This window comes from Cryptomeria japonica, chromosome 6, assembly GCF_030272615.1.
Source record: "Cryptomeria japonica chromosome 6, Sugi_1.0, whole genome shotgun sequence".
Classification (NCBI taxonomy): domain Eukaryota; kingdom Viridiplantae; phylum Streptophyta; class Pinopsida; order Cupressales; family Cupressaceae; genus Cryptomeria; species Cryptomeria japonica.
In genome coordinates this window covers 294,539,975-294,563,999 of record NC_081410.1, presented here as the reverse complement: position 1 = coordinate 294,563,999, position 24,025 = coordinate 294,539,975, and the positions used below count along the sequence as shown (strand labels likewise).

General features: G+C 38.2%; 1 protein-coding gene across 1 annotated transcript in view; it reads right to left on the bottom strand.

Moving 5' to 3' along the window:
- Positions 1-359: 359 nt before the first annotated feature.
- Positions 360-24,025, bottom strand: part of LOC131031686 (ferredoxin-dependent glutamate synthase, chloroplastic) — a 268,749-nt gene continuing 245,083 nt past the window's right edge. Inside the window, exons 32-33 of the mRNA XM_057962794.2 lie at positions 1,035-1,118; positions 360-812 (exon numbers count right to left, since the gene is read on the bottom strand). Of these exons, the coding sequence (XP_057818777.2) occupies positions 648-812; positions 1,035-1,118 (249 nt within the window). The 3' untranslated portion in view covers positions 360-647. The remainder of the gene's footprint in view (positions 813-1,034; positions 1,119-24,025) is intronic.

The following is a 24,025-nucleotide window of genomic DNA, read 5'->3' as shown; positions in this document are numbered from 1 at the left end:
TTGATATGTTCACATCTTACTTATCTTCAATACTAACATAGCTTAAAGTTGCAAGTGTGCTTTTTAGGTCCCCTTGTATTATAGTTGTTACTAGCATATATACAAGAGATTATTAAGAAATGACTAATAATGGAAATCGGTTATTTTAGAGATAAATTTAAATATATGCAGATAAAAATCTTATAGAAGTTAAAAATCTAAGTGTGAATCGTGTAAGAAATGGGGGTATGCAATAGTAATCTAAGTCATCATGAGTAAAGGCATTGCTTATCAACATCTCCCTTTCATTTTCACATTAGGAATCAATATCTAAAACAGAAATCAAGGCCACATTTGCTTAACAACATTTCAAAACCAAATTAACATATAAACCCTAGAGCATTTTATTTGAATTTGATAGTAGTAGAGCTATACAATTTAGTTTACAGAAATGATATGATCATCTGGTATTTACACCCTCATAACAAATTGGAATCAACAAGTAGACAGAATACAGAAAGTGTGCTCCTCTTATTTCCTCCGACCTGAGGATTGTTTCCCCCGCCTTGAATCAACTTCAACTTCATGGCAAAGCAAGGAATTTGAACATAATATGATAATTCAGATCAATTACTGATACTTTCTGGCAATTACTGAATAGCATCTGTCTATGCAGAGCGCAGACTGATTCTTTCTAGTGTTCGGTCTCCCCCAAACTCAGCATTGGCTTCAGGAGTGTCTTCCTCACTTGGTGGCACAAGTTGCCAAAACATAGGCAAAAACTTCTCCCATTCTTGTAGAATTGCACTACCCTTGGTGCTTCCACTTCTCTCCTGTAAAAAATATAGGCATAAGTTTCACCTTAGTTTCAAATATGCAAAATAAAATACTGCATTTGCAACAACATTCACCATATCTGCATCATACAAGTGCCACTATGAGATGATACTCTAATTTTAATGGACCAGGAGATATATTTAATAGCCTCTTATAAAAATAAATTGGCAAGATTTTCAATGCAGAAAGAATCTGGTGATGAAGAGCAATTGAATTACCACATGAGCCTGTATCAATTGTTTTAGTTGTAACTGACCAACTGGTGCTACTACTCTTTGGATCTTCACTATCTCCTTGTTTACCTACAGTTCAAAAGTTCATCAGTATAGATGCAATTTGTTTCCCTGTCTCACAGAGTCAAAAACAGGTGGTTAGCTTTCCATTAAAAAAATGTGCACCATTGAGAATTATGCTTTATAAAGAAATTGATGCAGGGGTCATAAAAACTAGCTACAGGAGAAATAATGAATAGGAGAGACTTAAAGGCATGCAGAAATTTTTCAATAAAAAATTCAGGGTTGTTCCCAATATATGGTTTCCTAGAAATTTTATGCAGTCTCGGACCAGAGTTCTTAAAATCTGATTTATCTTAAGTTGTGTCCATATAGAGATTGTTGATGATAGAATAAGAAAATATGTGTCGTTAGTTGCTGTATGTAATGAATATTAGGAAGCATAGAGGTAGCAGAAGGTATAAAGAGAAGAATTGGACTTTGTTAGAAAGGTTGGGTGAGTCAACTTCTTTGTATAGATTCTACAAAATACATGCATTGAACTTTTAAAAGAGAGATGACTGTTCCAGATCGCATATTTACATGGTTAACAGAGTACCAATGTGCCTCCAAGAAGAGAGCTATGGAAAATATACTGGTATCCAGGTTAAGACAAATATTTCTTACCCTGGATTGCAAACAAAAGCTTTTTATGCAGTTCCATAGATGTGAACAGAGGGAAAAACCAGTCCAGTATTATCCAGAAGAATTTTACAAGCTTTTAAATAAAACTGGGATTAATGAAGATGAAGAACAAGAATTTGCCAGATAGCTTAAGGTTTGGGAATCTCCACTCAAGATGCAATCAGTTTACACAAACTTAATTCTGTAGAAGAAGCCTTAGACGAGAAAGCTTTTTGTAAGAAGAGGATGACCCCCACCAGATGGGGGTACATGAACATTCTCCGTTTTAAGGAGTGAAGTTCAATGAGAATAAAGAGCTAACCACTCTACAGCTAATGAACCCTGTTGTGATGTTTTCACACATCGCCCCATTGCAAATGGGGACCCCCACTTTTTGCTTGGTAGCGTAGTTCTTTTGCTTAGTCGTATAGCTTGGCAATAGTTCAAGTCTTTAACCTCTTGCTTGTGAGGGGATGCAATGCCTTTGTTGTTAGGATGTGATCAAGTCAGGCAGTATAGCAGCAGTCCGGTCCCCCTCTACACTAGTTTGGAGTCTTTGCAGCTCTAAGTGCTCAAGCGATAAGTGAGAGTCAAATGATAGGTGAGAGTCAAGGTAGTCATTGGATGATGCTTCGCAGTGCAACCTTCAAGTCAAGTCAAGGTGAGTCTTAGATGTGATGAGTCTTAGTCAAGCAAGCAGTTGGACACCCTTAGGTTGGAGCGTAGAGTTGATGATCAATCTGAGATGAGGTGATTGATGAAGATGATTCAAGGTCTAAGTGATGATGGAAGAGAACGAATACACCAAGTCAACCCCACGAACAAGTTACCCAACACTTGGTGAAATCAACAAGGAAAGGTGGTTGAGGTGAGTTATCCATGACTCACCAAAATCCAGTCTTGAGGGACTTAGTGAAGATGCTAAATGGAGATGATAATGAATAAGTTTACCCCTTGAATCCTTCAAGTTTGCAAGAAAAGACAATGAAAATGGATGATGAAGCGGTCAACTTGGAGAGGAGGTTAATGAGTTTATCCTTGGGTCATCAAAATCCACAACCCATGAAAATCCACGACTCTGGGGTCATAATTGGCAATGGTGAATGTAAGAGGCGCTATCCAAATGTCTTGATAGGCGATGAAGGATTACCTTGGATTGAACTGAGTGAGGAAATAAACATGATGAAAGTGAAGTGAAATGATGATTAAGTCAGGGTGGAGGCTGCACTTGCAATGATTATCCTTGGGTTGCTAAAAAATCCATGACTTAGGAATCCTTTTTCCTTGACTTGCTCAAATCCACGACCTAGGTGGTGACTGATGACCTTTTTCCTTGAGTTGCCAAAATCCACACCTCGAGCATGGAGATGGCAATATTGATCCTTGAAGTGAAGATGAAACGTTGAGTTTGCTCAATCCTTGACTTGGAGTGAATTGAATGGAGATCAATATCATATTGAGGCTGAATTAATTGGTTAGGTGCTTGAAGTTGGCAAGATTGAACATATGAACAAGATTATCCCTTATTTGCCAAAATCCATGAGCTAGGAAAATCCACGACTTAGAGGTGGATATAAGCAAATTCATCCTTGGGTTGATAAAATCCACGACTTGGCAATGCCAAGTGCAACATTGTGATATTTGATCAAGCAAATGAATAAGTTTGATAAAGGGTGAAAGTGATTAAGGCAGCCATGACTTGAGAGGGGCAAACAAATTTATCCCTGGGTTGACAAAATCAACAACCTTCAAGAATCTATGCCCATGAGGAATCCATGATCAGCCAAAATCCACGACTTGAGGGTGGAAGACCAACTTTGTTGGCATTGCACACTCCAATGAGAATTGAAGGTGATTGAAGGTGTTGTCATTGATGGCAACCTTGCAGCATTGTGGAAACCGGCAGGCACAGGCACAGGCACCGGCACCGACAGGCACTTCACCGGCAACGACAACAATGTTCACCGACATCTCAGCCAACAGGATTTTGTTTACTGTATTTAACTATAATATCTTTTGTAAGCCGACATGGCATATTGTAATAAGACTCATATATGTATGAGGTCTTGTAAATCATTTTGATATAGATGAGAATAAGGTAGCATGGATGTAGAAGTGATAAGCGAATATTAAGGCAGATTTTGTATAAGGGTTTATGGTTATAGTATGAGCTTAAACCGATACTGAACCTGGCATAGTAGATGCTGAATTATAGCAATACATTATATTGGATTCTCATAATCCATTTTGTAAGTCAGTGAGACTTCCTTTTGTAATTGAGCAGTGAGCTCTAGGTAGTTGGCCTTCCTGCATGTGCAGGCCCCTCTTGTAAGTAATATCCATTCATTGGCCAGTGAGTGAATATTGTGGGTCACAAATCCCACCGAGGTTTTTCCCACACCGAGTTTCCTTGTTAAACATCTTGTGTTATGGTGTGCTTTCTATGTTGTCTTTATTGTTCCTATTTACTGCATTAATTCTTGTTTACCGGTACACTATTTTGGAATGCAAAATACTTAATAAGGTTAAATATTCTGTAAACCGGTTAGATACTGATTCACCCCCCCTCTCAGTATCTTTGGGACTATCATCAATCCTAACAAACTTGTCCTTCACTTGCAAAAATCCATGATCAGCTAAGATCCATGACCTTGAGATGGAAGGTGAAGTTTGTCTACCACTTGCCAAAATCCACGATCAGACTTCAAAACGTTAAAAATCTCATACTTAAAAGCCCCAATCATACCCGAAGTGAGTGAAATCAAACATGACAACTGAAATTAGAACACAATTTCACCCCCATTAGGAATGCATATCAGATTAGAAAGTTTCAAAAATGTGTGAAATCGATATATATCAGGTATATTTGATGGTATCCTATTTGTTTTGCAGGTGATTAAGGAAGAAAGTGAAAAAGTTGGCTGGAAGCAACATTAAGGCAGGGATGCACTTCAAGGGAAAGATTTCACCAAAGCTCTCTATACAGTACTTCAGCAAGAGAGAATGCATCTCAAAATCAGGCCACAAGAGGACTCGACAACAACCTAAAAGTGGATATGAAAAGGACAACAAGGTGGAGGTGGATTACATTTATCCTTCAAAGAAGAAGGATCTGCCCCGCCATCAAGGCATTCGAGAATACAAGAGGTGGTTGCAAGAATCAAGTTATACAAAGAGGATCGGGCATTCACGATGAGGAGGAAGTTGGACAATCTTGAATTTCCTCCGTAGATCCAAGAATTGTTGCTAGTACAACAAGAGAGTAATCCAAGCCAAAGGCTTCAAGTGAAGGGATTTAGGATCAAGGATAGGTGAAGGTGATCAAATTAAATAAGATGATGCACTTTGGGAATATCTACCACCATCATCACCTTGGGCGCTTGGAAATGTTGAGTATCAAGAGATATTGCTCAATCACAAACATTCCTGACAATCTACAAGATGAGCAAGCTGAGGTGGCAAAAACTCACCTTCATTCATCGATCAAGATCAACATGTCCAAGTTCAGCGAACCAAACTCATTCAAAGGTGGAGCAAATGACACGTCACATTATCAAGTATTGTTTATCTTACCTAACTTCATCTCTCATTGGTTTGAATTTAATGTTGGACATATGTCCTATAATAAAATTTTATCATTGGTCTAGCATTAAATGTAATGTAAAGTTAGTTGTAACTAACCCTAATAAGGGTTTTATCTTGTAATCTTGGCCCTTGATTTGGATTTGATCTTGGCCATTAATTTGTAAAGGGAGCTCTATAAAAGGATTTCTCTCCTCGTTTGTAAGATTAATAGTTAGCAGCATGAAGATATTAGATAGCAAATAGCTAGAGAAAAAGTAGGAGGAGAAGGCAAAAATTGTTGCCAAGCATTTAAGTAAACATACTTTTCATTGAATTTATGGTGAATGGTGGTGTTTCTTCTACATATTGCATGATTTCTTGTTATATCCTCATGTTAGATGAAGTTAATTGATTGTGGAGTAATGTATGTATGTTGATAATGCCTTGGTTCATACTATTTGTGGTTGGATGATTTTCAATTATAGTGCATAGTTAGCCTAAACCTTAAAATGTGCTAAGTTCAATTGTAGATATGTTTATTCAAGTTGCACTAGTGTATTGGGTATTTGGATGAATGTTCATGATATGAAAGCCTTTCATTTCCCTCGGAAGATTGCATAGGTTTTGTGTAGTTGTTGGCCACATGACAATTGATCTTAGGAGTAGATTAGATTTCTCTAAACCCTTAATCCCTTTTGTCTTTTTTTTTTTCAAATCAAGTAAATTTCCATGTTCCAGTAGCATTCAAGCATTCATGTACAAAATAAGTCCCCTTGGATTACTAATAAACACATCAACCATTGAAGCAATCCACACATCAAGACCTAAACCTTGGAGTCATCTCAAGTGATTACATAGTTCAGCATTTGAGAGAATTTTGTTCAAGAGAGGATAGAGTGTTCAATACTTTCTTTTGTGTTCGGAGTGTCATAAAACACACATCGACAAACCCCCTAAAGGAAGAGGTAAGAAAATCCACCAAGAGACAAGATCAAATTTCCAATAACCGAGGGGTGATAATCAACAAATATGAATGGGTTTTAATAGAAAATGGGTTATGATATCCTAAGGAGGCCTCTTATTTGTTTTGGACGTGGAGAGGAACAACATAAGGCATTTGAATGTTATAATAGAGATTAGAATAAAAGGGGATCTGACCCAAGGGCTATTATGGCTGAAGGGGATAGTATTTCAAATGTAGTAAAATGCTCAATTGTTCTTAATGGTGAACAGGAATTTGATGGCTCCCATCAATAGAAAACAACAATAAATGTCAAGACACAACATAAAACCTCATCACCCCAACTAGTAGATGAAGATGATCATTAGCTACATAGGAACATCTTCCAAAGAAAGTTCAAGGCCGTGTTGCAATTATTGATAACTTGAGTACAAAAGTCATGGTTCCTGTAATGTCCCCATTTTTAGGCCTCTTGTAGTATAGCTAGTGCTGATCTCCAGGTTGGTGCCAACATGGTTAGGGGAGCATTTTGACATTGCAAGTGTGTTTAGATGGGTTGGTGGAGATGAATGCCACTTTTTAAGGTGATTTTGGACTTGTCCAACAATTACTATTTTTAGTAACTACCATTTTTGGTAGCTAGCCATGGTTTCAACTTTCAGTCTCCTCTCAACTTCATCATGCAGCATATTCAGTTTCAAAGCCTGAATAGTCGGGCCTATTTTTCGCATATTACTATTTATAGTAAATAGCTTTAGACTCAACTTCAGTTCTCCAATTGGTTCTTAGATCGCATTCTAGGGATCTTTCAGAGGGTTTGACAAAGACAATATTTTTAGTAAGTCATTGACATGTGTTGGTTGAAAATTTTGTACACCTGGGGGATGTGCAAAATTGTGGTTTCAACCACAGTGTGTGAGTATGATACTCTCCTAATTTAGGGAAGGCTCCCCCTATCTATAAACTAAACTTCAACTAAAAATGAATGAGACAACAATCTTTTTTTCTTCTTTCAAAGAAAACTCTATTCTTTTCTCTTCATAGAAAAGTAATAGCAATTGAAAATAAATAGCAGCAACAACTTATAAAACAGAGTGAGAGAAAGGAAATGAAGTTTCCTGAAAGCACAAAGACTTCCGTCACTTCCTTTGGGACGAGAGAACAATATCAAGCACAAAGTCTTGAATATCTGAAATCCTATCTACCCTTTTTATGATAATATGAACAAGTACAAAATGCAGCAGCACAAAGTCTGAAGTATATTGTCACTTTCAATATAAAAAAAAAAAGAACTAGTCTGAACTCAAAGTCTCACATCTATTTCTCAACACAACTCAATTTCTATTTTAACTTCTTTCAAGAACAAGTGTAGACACAAAGTTCCACAGCCTCCCTCAATAGAATCTTTACTCTAATCTATATTAACCTCCAATATTTGTAGCACAAAGTCTGCAAGACAAATTTGATTAATCTCTCAAGAATCACATGCAAGAAAGGCAATATTGAATACAAAACTCAAGAGATTCAACACAAAGTCTGAATCAACTTCAATTTACACAAAAAAAGCACAAAGTCTTTCTTGCTGCAAATTTTAGCAGAGTTTGCTTGCTTTCTTTTCAAAAGATAAAAATTACAAATGACCCCCTCAAGTATTTATAAGAAAGGAGCCTTGAGAAAAAGGTGGTAGGATCGCAACTAACTTGAGAAATTCTCTCAACCATCATGACTTATTCCAACTACTAACTAGGACTTATTCAAAATTACAAGTCCTATTCTAAATTGATTTGTAATCAGGGTACTTGTAATTACAAAAGTGCAAGTGATAAACTTGCAATTACAAAATTGTTTTTACAAGTAAACTCGTCGAAAGGAAAACTAAAACTCTGAAATTACAATTTTGAAATGTAAACTAAGTGTTGAAAACACTTATACAGTAGCATGCTTGGTCATGTATCCTTCAAACTTCTGGATAATTCCTTTCAGCTCATCAGGATTTGGCTCATGAGTATTCTTAGCAACAATCACTGTTTTGACAATGGTATAACTGCAACTAAGAATCATAGGATTATGCTTCTTGAGAGTAGCCTGGATTTTCTGTAGAAAGATTTGGTACTTCACCAAGGCTTGAATTGATGTAACTAAAAATTGTTCATCCTTCCATTCCCGCTGAATCTTCCTTCTCAAATCTGAGAGAACATCTGTTAAAAACAACTCCCCATTCTGATTTACAATCTTACAAGAAACTTTCTCACAACGAGAAACAATATCTTGCAACACTTCCATGCGCAATCTCAAAGCATCATCAATTTCTTCAATAAGTGCCTTCAGAACAAGGGATTTATTCTCTAGAAGTTCTCCAAATTCTAAATACATGGTTCTAGTAGGATTAATGCCACTCTCTTGTAGAACATTCAACTTTTCTTGTGGCATCCTGTGCCAAACTCTCAAGTTACTTTCAACCTTCTCCAGATTTTGTTTGAAAGCTTCAAAAGTCTGGTTCAATTTCTCTTTGATCATTTCCAGCTTGACCATTACCCGGAAAACTTTCTTCAAGACCTGAACACATAGATCAGAAATCTGATCCACCCAAGAATCTAGTGCTTGCACTTTCTGAGCATTTCTTTCAATTTCTCGGACTGATTCTCTGGCATTGAAAGAAGTTGAAGGATTGGTCCCTTCTTCAGAAGACTTGGTGATGCTCTGAATAACTGAGATAAGATGCAAATTTTCCTCTTCTAGCTTGTCTTTCTTCGTTGGGAGTTCATCATACCATTGCACCAATGAAGTCACTGAATGCTGAGCATCATGCATGACAACTGCATGTGTTTGTTTACCCAGCTCCACCCTTGTGATTTTGTGGTCAGAAGCTTGCATCTCTTCATGCAGCTTATCTACAATTGGTTCAACAATTTCTGCAACTTTCATCCTATTGTTGTCAACTGTCACTCTCGAAACTGTCGTAGCTCTTTTAGCAGCCTTGGGTTTAGATTGTTTAAGCTGCTGAAAATCAAAGATATCAGGAGAAATTTCCTGCTTCTTTCTTTTAGGAGTGAAAGAGCTTAGCCATGGAGGTAAAGCCATTAAATTTGCATCGGAAACAGTTGGAGGTGAGGAAGAAGCAAGTTCTGTTTGAGCTACAGTGGTCACCCTGGGAGAAGTTTCTGTTTGAACAACCATTGCCCATTCAATAACCAAAGGATGTGATTCCTGCACCATGAATTTGTCAAAGCTAGAAGTAGAAGTATCAATCTCTGACAATGACAAGCCAGGCAAGGAGATGTGTAGGATCAAAGATGTAAATATCTTAATCGGCAATAAATCTTTTGGCTGAAATTTTTAAAATAATCGGGAATCAAGAAAAAATTGGGAAAAAATCAGCAATAAATTGGCAAAATTATCAAACATTTGAAAATATATAATTTCTTAAAATATTCTAAAAAAACACATGTATACACTAAATTTATAGAACACAATAGCATATTACTGGTTTCCATCATATATAAATCATAGTTTGAGTCAAATACATACCATATAGCAAAGTGATATACCAAAAAACAAGTTCAATTTCTAAATAGTAAATACGTTTGAGTCAAATCCATATTGTAGAGTCTAGACCACAAAACAAATCAATCTGTGAAGTCTGAATACATATTAAGTTCAAGGTTTCATATCATTGAAAACTAGAAATCATAGATTGCGTCTACGACTAAAGCTCAAAAAACTTTGTTGCCACTGAGTGGGTGCTGAAGTAGATGGTGTTGCAACAGCTGCTGCAATATCCTCAACCGGTGAGGAATCTGCCTCTTCTGAATCAACAAACTCATCTCTCGCCTCCTCACGTTCTGCCATCTCTGCCGCCCATTCACTTGCCTCCCTCTCCATCTCATCTAACTAATCGTCAATGATAAATGCATTCACATCAATATCACCAGTAGCACCATCAGGTTCAGCAATCCAATCCGCTGGGTATGGATCAATCTCATCAATGTCAAGTGCGTCATATGAATTGTTCCCTTGTACCCTCTTTTCATGTAGTCGAAGGTTGTACCGCACATATACAAGGTCATTCAAGTGCTTTTGAGTCAACCTATTGCACTTTTTTGTGTGAATGGCCTCAAAGACACTCGAGTTGTGCTCACAACCAGAAGCACTACAAGGCTGAGATAATATGCGGATTGCAAGCTTTTGAAGATTAGGCATTGTGATGTCCCCTTCTAGTTGACATTACGTTGGTTAAGTAGATTGGCCTATAATAGACCCTCGTAGGCTGATGAGGTTGGATAGAGGGTCATTTGAGGGGAGCTTCTCCTTCAATGGTCAGAGTTACGCAGGATTGGTGTTCGTTTGAAGTCTTTTGGGCCCCGCATGAAGAACTTACTATTTATAGTAAGACAATGGGTGATCGAGATGGACCCCTGCTATTTTTAGAAATAAGGGTTGGTCATATGCAGAATCCTCATGCCAGTTTACAGTTCAGACGGTGTGCAAAACAGATGAGTATTTAGAGAGATATTAATATTTGTTTGGTTAAATAAATATTAATAGTTTTGAGCTCATATTATTAAGTTATAATATGATTTTTATATTATAACTTAAATCACTTAAGTGAAGGGTCTAGTTCTCATAGATGGGGCCAAGTGAACAATTAATGTAAAAGGATTATTGGCGCACCAACTATGGAGTTTTAAATGAATTTTTTTTGAAAGTGGGAATATATCTTTTATCCCACATTGGCCGGGTTAGTGTGTGAGCTCTCATAAGAAAAGAATAAAAGGGACTTAAGAGCTCATTCTCTGGGGAGGAAAAAAAAGTAAAAATATATTTGATCATTGTGATTTTGAACTCTGAGAAGAGTTTACAGCTTTGCCATTGGAGAACGTAGTTCTTCTATGTGATCATCATTTGAGCCAGTGAAATACCTGGTGAATTTGATTATTCTAAGAGAATCTCATATAGAGGTTATGATTGTGCTGCAACAGTATTTATTTCAGTGTTCATCGAATTCACAAAATAAGGGAGAGATAAGGTGCAGCTGTAAATGGTTATTTGCTACAGTGCGTGTGAACAGTACCCATGAATAGTACCCATGAACAGTGACACGCTACAGTACCCTGTGAATAGTGACGCGCTACAGTGCTGCCGTGAATAGTAAAATGCTTCAATTCCGGTTGAAGGCAAAGAAGAATCAAATAAAAATCAGGTTCCATGTTGTTGCTGCCATTATTTTTATTATTAAAAAAATAATGTATTTTCCCATCCTCTTGAGAAACAAAGATACATTGCAGCAGTAGTTCAGTTGTTTCAAAATTTTCAGATTATTGTAATTAGTTTCAGTTTTAGGTTATTTGTTTTCAATAAACCCTCAAAACACAAAAAAACAATATATCTATTCAAAACACCAAAACAAATTCAGACAGGGCATTCAGTAGTAGAGCAGTATAGCAGCAAAGAACCAGTAGGGTTCTTACATTGGTATCAGAGCCGAATCCTGCCATCCTGAGGGTTTAGCAATCACATGCAGCCGCCTGAGGTTGGCTCTCACAGATATTACACTCGCAGGTGAGCTTTGTTTGACAGGGAACAAGAATTTGACAGGCAGCCGGGCACCATGGGTGACAGGCAAGAGGGTAGTCCACCCAGAGGCAATAGGAATGAGGAGCAGGAAACAAGGGAATTTTTCAGAGCAATGGCTACAGGACAGCAGCAGATGGCTTAGGCCTTGCAGGCACTCACCACCATGATTGAGCGCATGAACCCACAAGACAGACATAATCAGGAGCAAGGAGATAACAGGAGTGCGGTGGGGTCACCTAGAGCTCATAGGACTCATTCCAGGACAGCAGACAAGCCTACACGTCCTACCTTCATTAGAGATGAGTCTGAGGTAGCACCTACAGGAGAACCAGGAGAGGAGATGTTCGCAGATATCCTCATGGCTGCGAATGACGAATGAGATTTATTAGCTCCACAAGTGCGAGACAGGATGACATTCGAGAGGTTTGTTAATCAGAGGAGAGAGCATTACAAGGCAGCAAGACAGGATAGGAGACCTCGTGGCCAGAATAATGAATTAAAGCATGCTACAGGCAAGCTTTCGTTGACTACATTTGATGGTAGTAGCAGAATGACAGCGCAGGCTTGGATTCACAAGCTTGATACCTTCTTAGCACTGAGACCTATGACAGAAGTGGAGGCAATAAAATATGCCACGCTACATTTAGAGGGAGCTGCACATGATTGGTGGTACCATGGGATGGTTACCCTTCAGCATAACCGGGTGACTTCATATCAGGACTTTGTGGACAGGTTGGTAGAGAGGTTTGATAAGAAGGATCCAGAAGTCTACTTCAGGGAGTTGGCATAGTTGAGACAGACAAGCGGATTGGAGTATTTCATTAGTGACTTTCAGAGGCTATCCGTTATGGTGCCAGATATCTCAGTTAGGAGATTGGTTGTTTTGTTCACTGAGGGATTATCTGAACCACTGAAGGGTTGGGTAAAAGCCTTTGATCCATTCAATTTGCAAGAAGCAATTAAGAAGGCTAGAAGTATGGAACACGCAGCCCCAATAAATAAATTTCAGTCAAAGGGTGCATCATCTAGCAAAGACAACAAACCATTCTTCAAGAAACCTGAGAGGAATGAAACAAAGGCTGAAAATAAGGATAAATCATTCGCTCCCTTGGATAGAGAGACATTGAATGATTTAAGGAAGAAAAAACTCTGTTTTTATTGCAAAGGGCCCTATGACCTGAACCATGACTGTCCTTTGAGACCAAAGGGGAAAGCAAACAGAGTTATGTGGGCTTACTATGATGATTCCGATTCTGAAAATTTGGACCAGCAAACTGAAAATGGGGAACCTAGTGAACAAAATGAAAGTTTAGATGATGAAAAGTTCAAGCAAATGTCTACCGATGAAGAGAAGGTTGAAGGTATGCTTAACCGCCTCACTAGTGTGCAGCAGAAGGGATCGTTTCGGATGAGAGGAGTGTTGGCTGGACGGCGAGTTATCACGTTGCTAGATACAAGTGCCACGCACAATTTCATTGATTCTAGGTTGGTTGAGAGACGTGGGATCCAAACTGAGCAGTTTGAGGGCTTGAGAGTGAGGGTAGCGGATGGCTATGTCCTCAAATGTGATAGAAAGATTACAAGTTCGCCATTGAAAATTAATAACTTTGAATTCAAGGTTGAATTCTATGTGGTTAACATGGGTGACACGGATGTAGTTCTTGGCATGACTTGGCTACATGATATTGGAGAGTTCACTCTCAATTTGAGAGAAATGGTGATGAAATTTCAAATTGATGGTAAAACTCACATTCTTATGGCCATCCGAGACAGTGAGTTTAGGATGATGTCTTGCAGGCGCATGGAGAGCTTGTTGCGTCATAACCAAGTTGAATGGGCAGCCCGTTGCACATTGATGCCATCACAGGGGCAGCAAGAATCCAAATACCATCCGGACATACAGGAACTAAGAATCAAGCACTACAAGGTTTTCACTGACATACCACCAGGTAGACCTCCAGATAGAGGTATTAAGCATATTATTGAGTTAGAGGAGGGGGCTAAACCCATCATGATCACACCCTATAGGCATCCAAAGAGATTGAAGGATGAGATTGAGAAAACCATCAAGGAACTACTTGCTATGGGGCACATTAGACCGAGTAAGTCTCCTTTTGCTTCTTCTGTGGTTTTGGTGAAGAAGAAGGATGGTACTCTGAGGATGTGCATAGATTACAGGGTTCTGAACAAAAAGACTATCAAAAACAGGTACCCCATTTGACGGATTGATGAGTTATTAGATGAGCTACATGGAGCATGTTTCTTCTCCAAAATTGATTTGAGATCAGGTTATCATCAGATCCGAGTCAGAGAGCACGATATAGACAAGACGGCATTTAGGTGTCATTGTGGCCATTTTGAGTTTGTAGTTATGCCATTTGGGCTAACTAATGCTCCAGCTACTTTTCAGTCTACGATGAACAGGGTCTTTCAGCCTCAGTTGAGGAAATTTGTGTTAGTCTTCTTTGATGACATCCTGGTGTATAGTAGGACATGGGATGAGCATGTGCGACAATTAGACACTATGTTGAGCATTCTAAGCAGGGACTCCTTGTATGCAAAGGAGTCCAAATGTGATTTGGGATTATCAGAGTTATTATATCTGGGTCACATCATCAATGCACAGGAAGTACGCATGGATCCTGAACAGATTCGTGCTATTGTTGAGTGGCCTACTCCAATGAACCTGACACAATTGAGAGGATTTCTGGGGTTGTGTGGGTTCTATAGGAGGTTTGTTAGTGGATATTTCAGGCATGCAACACCCTTGACGGATTTGATGATAAAGGGGGCTTTCTTGTGGACTCCTAAGGCACACGGGTGTTTTGATAAATTCAAGGAGTTGATGACTTCTTGTCTAGTGCTAGCATTACCAGATTTCAGTAAGCCATTTGAGCTTCATTGTGATGCATCTGGTGAGGGCGTTGGAGCTGTGCTTATGCAAGACAAGCATCCGATTGTGTATGAGAGTAGGAAGCTCAGGGGACCTGAGAGGAGCTTCAGCATTTAAGATAAGGAAATGTTGGCAATAATGCATGCTTTGGCCAAATTCAGGCAATATTTAGTGGGCAGCAAATTCAGCATAAAAACCGACCACAATAGCCTGAAACATCTCCTGGGGCAGCGTGATCTTAATGACAGGCAGCAGAAATGGGTAAGTAAATTACAGGCATATGACTTTGATATTACCTATTTCAAGGGGACACAGAATGTAGTAGCAGATGCCTTGTCATGAAGACCTCACTTGAGCTTGATGACTGATATATTAGAGGACTGGAGACATTTGATCCTTGCAGAGTATGCAAAGGATACATGGGCATCAGGATTCATAGATGGATCGGTCCAAGATAGTGATTTCACCCTTGTGAGTGAGCTCATCATTTACAAAGGGTGCATTTAATTGGTGCCAGGGTCAGAGGTGAGGAGGATGGTGTTGAGAGTTTATCATGACTCACCTATGACAAGACATCCAGGTTTTTATAAAACCTACCGACAGATTCGTGAGCGTCTTTTTTGGAAAGGGCTCAAAGCTGAGGTGTTACAGTATGTTAGAGAGTGTCCTACTTGCCAGCAGAATAAACAAGAGCACTCTTATCCAGCCGGTTTACTTTAGCCACTTCCGATTCCTGATAGGAAGTGGGAGTGTTTGTCCATGGACTTTATCACAGGACTGCCGAGAGCCCAGGGCAGAGACTGTATATATGTTGTTGTTGATCGGCTTACGAAGTTTGCCCACTTCTTCCCGATCATTGCTACATACACTGCTACGCAGGTGGCAGATTTATTCTTCAGAGAGGTATTCAGGTTGCATGGCTTACCTCAGAGCATCGTCAGTGATAGGGACAGCAGGTTTATGAGTCACTTCTGGCAGGAGTTGTTTAGATTGTGCAGGACATAGCTCACTCCGAGTACTAGCTACCATCCCCAGACAGATGGTCAAACAGAGATAGTGAACAAATGGGTGGTGGGATACCTCAGGAATTACATAGCAGGGCAGCAGAAGGCTTGGGTTAAGTGGATATATCTATGTGAGTATTGTTATAATTCCACTTATCACATGTCTATCCAGATGTCACCATTCATGGCATTATATGGTTATGAGGCACCCAGTTTCATGGATTTATTGCTATCAGATAGTAGAGTGCCTAGTGCTGGAGACTTATTACAGGAGAGCCAGGACATTGTAAAGGCTCTTAAGGAGAATATCACTAAGGCACAGAATCAGCAGAAGCAGTATGCTGATCAGAAGAGGACTGAGCGGACTTTTGAGGTAGGTGATATGGTATATTTGATGCTGCAGCCTTACCGCCAATCCACTCTCAAAAGGAGTGGTGCCAAGAAACTTAAGCCACGTTATTATGGGCCTTTCAGGGTGATCAAGAGAGTTGGAGAGGTGGCTTATGAGTTAGATTTGCTGGCAGATAGCAGAGTGCATAATGTTTTTCATGTATCACGTCTCAAGAAGGCGTTAGGACATCAGATTGTTCCTTCCACAGTGCTTCCTCCCTTGGATGATGAGGGAAAGTTGGTGTTAATACCTGAGGCTATCATTGAGTTCAGGGAAAGGAATTTGAGGAGGCGCACTATCAGAGAGTACTTGGTCAAATGGAAGGACATGCCGGTTGAGGATGCTACTTGGGAGAGCGAAGAAATTTTACAGCATCCAGAATTGAGATTGCTTAAGGACAAGCAATTTCAGGAAGGGCGGACTGTGATGTCCCCTTCTAGTTGACATTACGTTGGTTAAGTAGATTGGCCTATAATAGACCCTCGTAGGCTGATGAGGTTGGATAGAGGGTCATTTGAGGGGAGCTTCTCCTTCAATGGTCAGAGTTACAAAGGATTGGTGTTCGTTTGAAGTCTTTTGGGCCCCGCATGCAAAACTTACTATTTATAGTAAGACAATGGGTGATCGAGATGGACCCCTGCTATTTTTACAAATAAGGGTTGGTCATATGTAGAATCCTCATGCCAGTTTACAGTTCAGACGGTGTGCAAAACAGATGAGTATTTAGAGAGGTATTAATATTTGTTTGGTTAAATAAATATTAATAGTTTTGAGCTCATATTATTAAGTTATAATATGATTTTTATATTATAACTTAAATCACTTAAGTGAAGGGTCTAGTTCTCATAGATGGGGCCAAGTGAACAATTAATGTAAAAGGATTATTGGCGCACCAACTATGGAGTTTTAAATGAATTTTTTTTGAAAGTGGGAATATATCTTTTATCCCACATTGGCCGGGTTAGTGTGTGAGCTCTCATAAGAAAAGAATAAAAGGGACTTAAGAGCTCATTCTCTGGGGAGGAAAAAAAAGTAAAAATATATTTGATCATTGTGATTTTGAACTTTGAGAAGAGTTTACAGCTTTGCCATTGGAGAACGTAGTTCTTCTATGTGATCATCATTTGAGCCAGTGAAATACCTGGTGAATTTGATTATTCTGAGAGAATCTCATACAGAGGTTCTGATTGTGCTGCAACAGTATTTATTTCAGTGTTCATCGAATTCACAAAATAAGGGAGAGATAAGGTGCAGCTGTAAATGGTTATTTGCTACAGTGCGCGCGAACAGTGACGCATGAACAGTACCCGTGAATAGTACCCGTGAACAGTGACGCGCTACAGTACCTCGTGAATAGTGATGCGCTACAGTGCTGCCGTGAATAGTAAAATGCTTCAATTCCGGTTGAAGGCAAAGAAGAATCAAATAAAAATCAGGTTCCATGTTGTTGCTGCCATTATTTTTATTATTAAAAAAATAATGTATTTTCCCATCCTCTTGAGAAACAAAGATACATTGCAGCAGTAGTTTAGTTGTTTCAAAATTTTCAGATTATTGTAATTAGTTTTTGTTTTAGGTTATTTGTTTTCAATAAACCCTCAAAACACAAAAAAGCAATATATCTATTCAAAACACCAAAACAAATTCAGACAGGGCATTCAGTAGTAGAGCAGTATAGCAACAAAGAACCAGTAGGGTTCTTACAGGCACTGTGGCACCATAATCTTTCCACCACAGATCTGCAAGCATACAAATTGGCATTTATAACTTGGTAAAGATTTTTATAAACTTAAAGATTAAAATAAATGGTAAAATAGATTTAGGAGCACATTTTTTTTTACTTGGCAGCAAGGTGTCTCTCTTACGAATACCAATAGGTGAAGAAAACAATGGCCCATCTTCCTTCTTGTACCTCTGCAACTCATCAAAAATGAGGTCTTGAATATTTTCATCAGAAACCAACCTCCGAATACATGTGTCAAGGTCATGTTGAACCTCCTCATCTATTTTGAAACTGCGGGAGTAAAAGAACTTGGGGTTCAAATAGCAGCAACATGGATATGTTGGTGGAGTTGTCAGTTCCACCTTCGATCAATTATGCGCCATATGGGTTCATATTTGGTCCAGTCTGACCCATACAAGTGCTGAATTGCCTCTTTGGCCTTATCCATGGCCTCATATAGATACCCTATGGGGTTTTTATCTCCATCCACCATCCGTAGAACCCTCACCAACGGCTCTGACAACTAGACATGACAAATTCAACAAAAATCAGCAATGTGTAATATTAGAAAATTAAAAAATAAATCATCAATTGAAATTTGAACTTTGAAGACTTACATTGATGATCTCCTCCATGAGTTTGCCAAATCTATCATCAAAAACGGCCTTCACGACCTTCTTTGCTTCAGGTTTCCTACAATAAGGGCTCTCCAACCATCTTTCACTCACAAACATCCTCTTCAGGTTGGGCAATGCATGTAATATGCTCTATAAGTTGAGGAAATTCGTGGCAAAACGTGCGACTCCTGAATGCACAAGATCCTTACCATCAGTGTGTTGTCTCATAAGCTCCAAGACCCATGTGTGGTTGTAGATGTACTTTGTGATTTCCCTTCCATCTTCAACCACATTCTTCACCCAACTAGGTTTCCCTATGTTCTTGAGGAGTAAATCAAGGCAATGAGCAGCACAAGGGCTCCAAAAATAATGTCGGATGCCTAGCTTGTAGAAGTTTACCAGCTGCCACATATGCAACTGCATTATCAGTCACAACCTGAACAACATTCTACCCTCCCACTTCGGTCACCACCTCATCCAACATGTTGCACAAGGTTTCTGCATTCTTCACTTGATCTGAGGCATCAATCGATTTTAAAAATGCCACCTGTCCCCTTGAAGCAACTAGAAAGTTTATGAGTGTCCTATTCCTACTATCTGTCCACCCATTAGATAAAATGGTGCAGCCATTCCTTTCCCAATTCCTTCTTTGTTGTTCCACCAGTTGATGTGTGTTTTGGACCTCTTTATGCAATAATGGCCCACTCAACTCATAATGACTTGGGGACTTGAACCCCTTACCAGAAATGGTCAATCCACTGACCATTTGCTCCCAATATGGACTCAACAATACTAAACGGAATATCGTTGTAAAACCAAAATCTAGCCACTGCCGCTTTTGTCTGCTGATGCACTTCCTTATTCCATGAAGTACCTAACAATCTGGGTTGCGCACTAGGAGTGATACGAGGAATGAAGAAACTAGGTGTATTGCTGCCCACTCCAATATTTTTGGACCCTGTAGAACTGATATTTGTCGTTGGGGCTGCCATTGCCTCTACTGTCCTCTTTTTTTCTGCCTTATTTTGCTCATATCCTGAAAGTCTTGCTTTTGCCTCCCTTTGAACCTCTTTAGGAACATTGGCACATGCCGTAATATTCTTTCCAGGGATCTTTGCAAGGTGATATTTGAGTTGATATATGCCACCGGTCATAGTTTCCGTGCAATGGTTACAAATAACCTCTCCTGCCATTGCACCTGGTGTGCCATGTTTCCACAAAGGATCCCTCTTTTTACCACCACCAATAGATGAAGAAGCCATTGTCTTTAATAAATATTTGAAAAAAACCTAGCAAAAGAGACAGTCAACATAAAAAATCATATTCATATACAGTATACACAGTCTAAGACTCTAAGATACACAGTCTAATATTACACCATTACTTTATTATTTGAAAATTCTAGTTGTACATAGTCACAATTAAACTATTGCAAAGAAGACTTCAACTTTAATGAAAGAAGACTTCAATAAACTATTAATAATAATGAAATAGTTACATTAAACTAATAGTTATTAATAATAATGAAATAGTATAAACATATACTAATAATGAAATATACATGGAAAACAATATATATTAACAGTTTGGGGTTACAGTATACTAATAGTTTAATTGTCTTTTCCATGTATATTTCAAACAGTATACTGTTTACATAATTATACATGAAATATATTACGTAACAGTTTATAACTTTATATATACTATGTAAACAGTATACTATGAAATATACATGCAAGAAAAGAATATATATTAACAATATACTATGAATTTATGAAATATATTATGTAACCCGTTAATATATATTGACACTGAGTATAATCTTAAAATGTGGTTTAAATTTTCTTATTCAAGAATTTTCTTTATCATCAGACTTAGATGAATCAAATCCAACTACATGTTTACAGAGGTTTGCATCTGACTAGGCTTAGAAAGTTAGAAGTTTGATACCACTCACCGTTGCAGATCGCGCAAATGCCCGTCGTCGCTGTGGAGGAAATGCGGACCGCCGTCGCCGTCTTAACCCACGCAATGAAATATTCATGTATTTAGGGCTAACTTAAAGCGCTTTATAAAATAAAAACATTTGCCTCTTTTTTTCCCGACAATTTTTAACTCTGAAAACCGCATTTTTCAACGATTTTAACAGTCAAACTCAAGCCGATTTTTCCGAAAAAATCTTTCGCAATTTTACAGGCGATAAAATAGGTTATGGGTTTGAATCAGGAAAAATTGCGATTTTCTCAATTTTTTCCCAATATTTTCATCTTTGTGTATGATTATCCTCAAAGATATTCAACAAATCCTCCTGTGGGTGATCAAGAGATGGCCTTGACGCTGAAATTGGAATGACACTCTATGCAATCGCACTCAATGGAATAGGATCAATGTGGATGGTGGAAAAATAGTCCACATCTGTATCAAAAGGAGACAGGTGAATCCAAAGGGATTTGAGGAGGAATTTCATGAGGTGACTCCGAAGTTGTGGACCTGGGAGCATCATGTTCTTGTTGTTCTTCCTTTGGATCTTTAGAATTAATAACATGAATACGAAGCTGAGGTTTTTCTTTCCTTTGAACTGTTTTCTTCTTCAGGAGGAAGTACCATTGCTCTACTAACTCTCAACTTGATTCGTGAACTAGAAGAAGATGCACCCTCCTTGTTATCAATTTTGACTTCAGACTTGCATCCGACAAACCCTGTAGAATCATCTTCTTTACCAATCTAAATCTTGATGAGTCTAACACCATTATAAGTTATAAAAAGCAAGTTATAAGTTACAAGTCTTTTATAAAGTTCACTTGTAATTGCTTGAAAAAAACCTTACAACACAAAAACAAAAGAAAACTCCTAACTTGCAAAAGAAGGAAAATTTCCCACTTGCAATCAGGAGGAAAAAAACCGAATTTGAAGGAAAGACATAGCAAACGAACTCGGAACGCGATGAAATTTGAAACATGGATCAAGGATGAACTGAAGATCAATCCAGTTCAACAGGAAGCAAAAATTTGCCTCGGGAAGCATGTCGTAAAATTTTCATTTTTGAACAAAAATTTCACAAGTGTTGTCCAATTTTGTGAATACAAAAAATAACGACAACACGATGGGGTCCAACCTTACTATTTATAATAAGGCATCGGGATGATTTGGCACGCCTCGGTGATCTTTTGAGAGTTAGTAGAATTATCAAAAGATTATTATTTTGGCTTATATTAATGATTAAAGGATTAATTTAATTATTATTAAAGTTAAATGCTTTAAAAATATTAAATTGAATTAAAAAGTTATTAAAAGGGGTATTGAATGTTAAGGCATTTAATAATTTAATAAAGTCAATGTATTTAGCTAACTTGGACATCCATCATGAAGATATAAAGTTATATCAAAAAGCAAATATTTAATGTGCTTTTTAATTATTAAAAAAGAACATAGAAAATCATGCCCTTTGAGGAAGATATAAAAAGCTAAAAAGCAATCAATTCCTCATTCATTATTAAGGTTACTTCTTGAAGGATTGGAGAAATTGTGAGCAAGGGTTTGCTGCAATTGGAGAATTTGAAGCTTCTGGGAACAAAAACACCCAAGAGTTCAAATGCTTGCAGGTGTGGAACATCATCCAAGAGCATTGATTTTAGGAGGCTTCATTCAAGGGCTTCAATGGAACTTAACTTCATAGAATTTGACAGAGGATTCAAAAATATATTCAGGGATTACAGATCTGCAGGTTGAAAGCATTTTGAAGGGCATGTAAATAGTTATTGCACACATTTTAAGAGGAATATCATTGCAACTTTCAGCCGTACCAATTTGGGGGTTTCAAGAGGAAGTGCCTGACTTTCCTAGGGCAGGTTTTAAAGGGACGTTTCATCTTCTCCCAGCCAGCAGCTCTCATTCTAGCTTCGACATGTTCAAACTTGGACATTTGAATTTTTTGTATGCAATTCACCAGTCTAGGCGTGAAAACCCAGGGTTGATCATCATTTTCCAGAATTGTGATTATTGCCTGTAGCTTGTCAACAAATATTTTCAACAAATAATATATTATCTATTGCTAGTCAATTTGGGTATGTTTATATTTCATTAATTTAATTTTGGTAGGCAAGGGTTTAACTATGAAATTTGTTGTTTTAAAATCAAATAGTCAAATTGCAATTCACAGTTTATTTCTAGCATTATATTTCTATTCCAAAAACATCAAATAAAAAAAAAAGGAGCAATTAAATCATAAGTCAGAAAATATCCCTCAACTTGAAAATTTAAACTTCATGACAAGGGGTGATATTACAGTTTCAATAGAAATGATTCAAAATTTGAATTTTGCATGCAATAAACATCCAGGTTCATACAGGTTATACCTTGGTTCCAAAAAAACCATTAAATTATGTTGAGAAAAAGCATTCGGTCTCTTTTTAAATTGATCTTTAGAAAGAAAATGTATGGTGTGACATAATTCTAATGGATGTATGTCGTGTTTCATTGCAGGTCATGGCAATATGATTCAAGGGTCAATGATGGTAGACAAAACATTATAACATTCTTATAAACAGTAAAAATGTCAAGCTAGAAGACAATTTATTATTATTATCAGTTGAGGAATTTGTGAAAGAGGTGTCCAAGACATGGGAATGTTTCTATTGTAAAAGAAGCAATGAAGGGAAGATAAACTTGAAGCCATGCCGAGGTTGAATAATGGTTGAACAAATATGAGCATATAGCTCTAAAGGAGATGCCAGCAGGTGTACCACCTAAACAATGTATCAACACCAGACATAATTAGCTCATTGGTGAGTTTATGTCACATCCCACGCAACTTAAGGCCCAGAATAAAATAAAGTAATAAAAACACAATTTCGATGACAAGAAAGAAGACGGAGGAGAAAAAGTAATTGGTAAGGTATGGGCAACTTGGCATCACTTGCAATTTCATAGGTAAAGGTATGGACATTCACAAATGTTGCATAGTTGCAGTCAGTGAGGTAAGATGTAGACATAGGTATCAATGTTGCCATTAATTTGACTCACTACAGGAGAATGGCACGGGCCTGCATAATCCATTAGAGGCTTTAGCAATTTCCAAGCCAACACAGTTGGTGGGTGAAAAAAGAAAAAGAAAAATCTAGAACTTTTGACTACATCCTCTATGCCTACACCATAAGGAGAGCTTGTAAATGGGTGATGTACATCCATCAAGCAAAATAGGATGAAGGTAGGGAGAATGCATGGGAGAGGAAGGCAAAGAGATCGTGTGGGAGAGAGAGAGAGAGAGAGAGAGAGAGAGAGAATGGGTGGGGAGAAGAAAACAGTAGAAGGAACACAAGAATAGAGGTAACTGCCTTGAGAGACAGCACACAGAAGAGATTCATGGGCCCCTTTGGGGCTGTTTTCTTTAATGAAAGGTGAAAGGGGTCAGAAGAGATGTGTTCTCATGAAATAAGATGATTGCAGGATATGCACAGAATATATTTGATAAAAAGGCTTTTGAAAGTTAGAAACCTTCAAGCAGATGCAATTTGGTAGGTGCACAGACAAATTCCACAGGTGTGGCCCACATCCTCCCTGCATAGGCTTAAATGGGAGCCCTGGCAC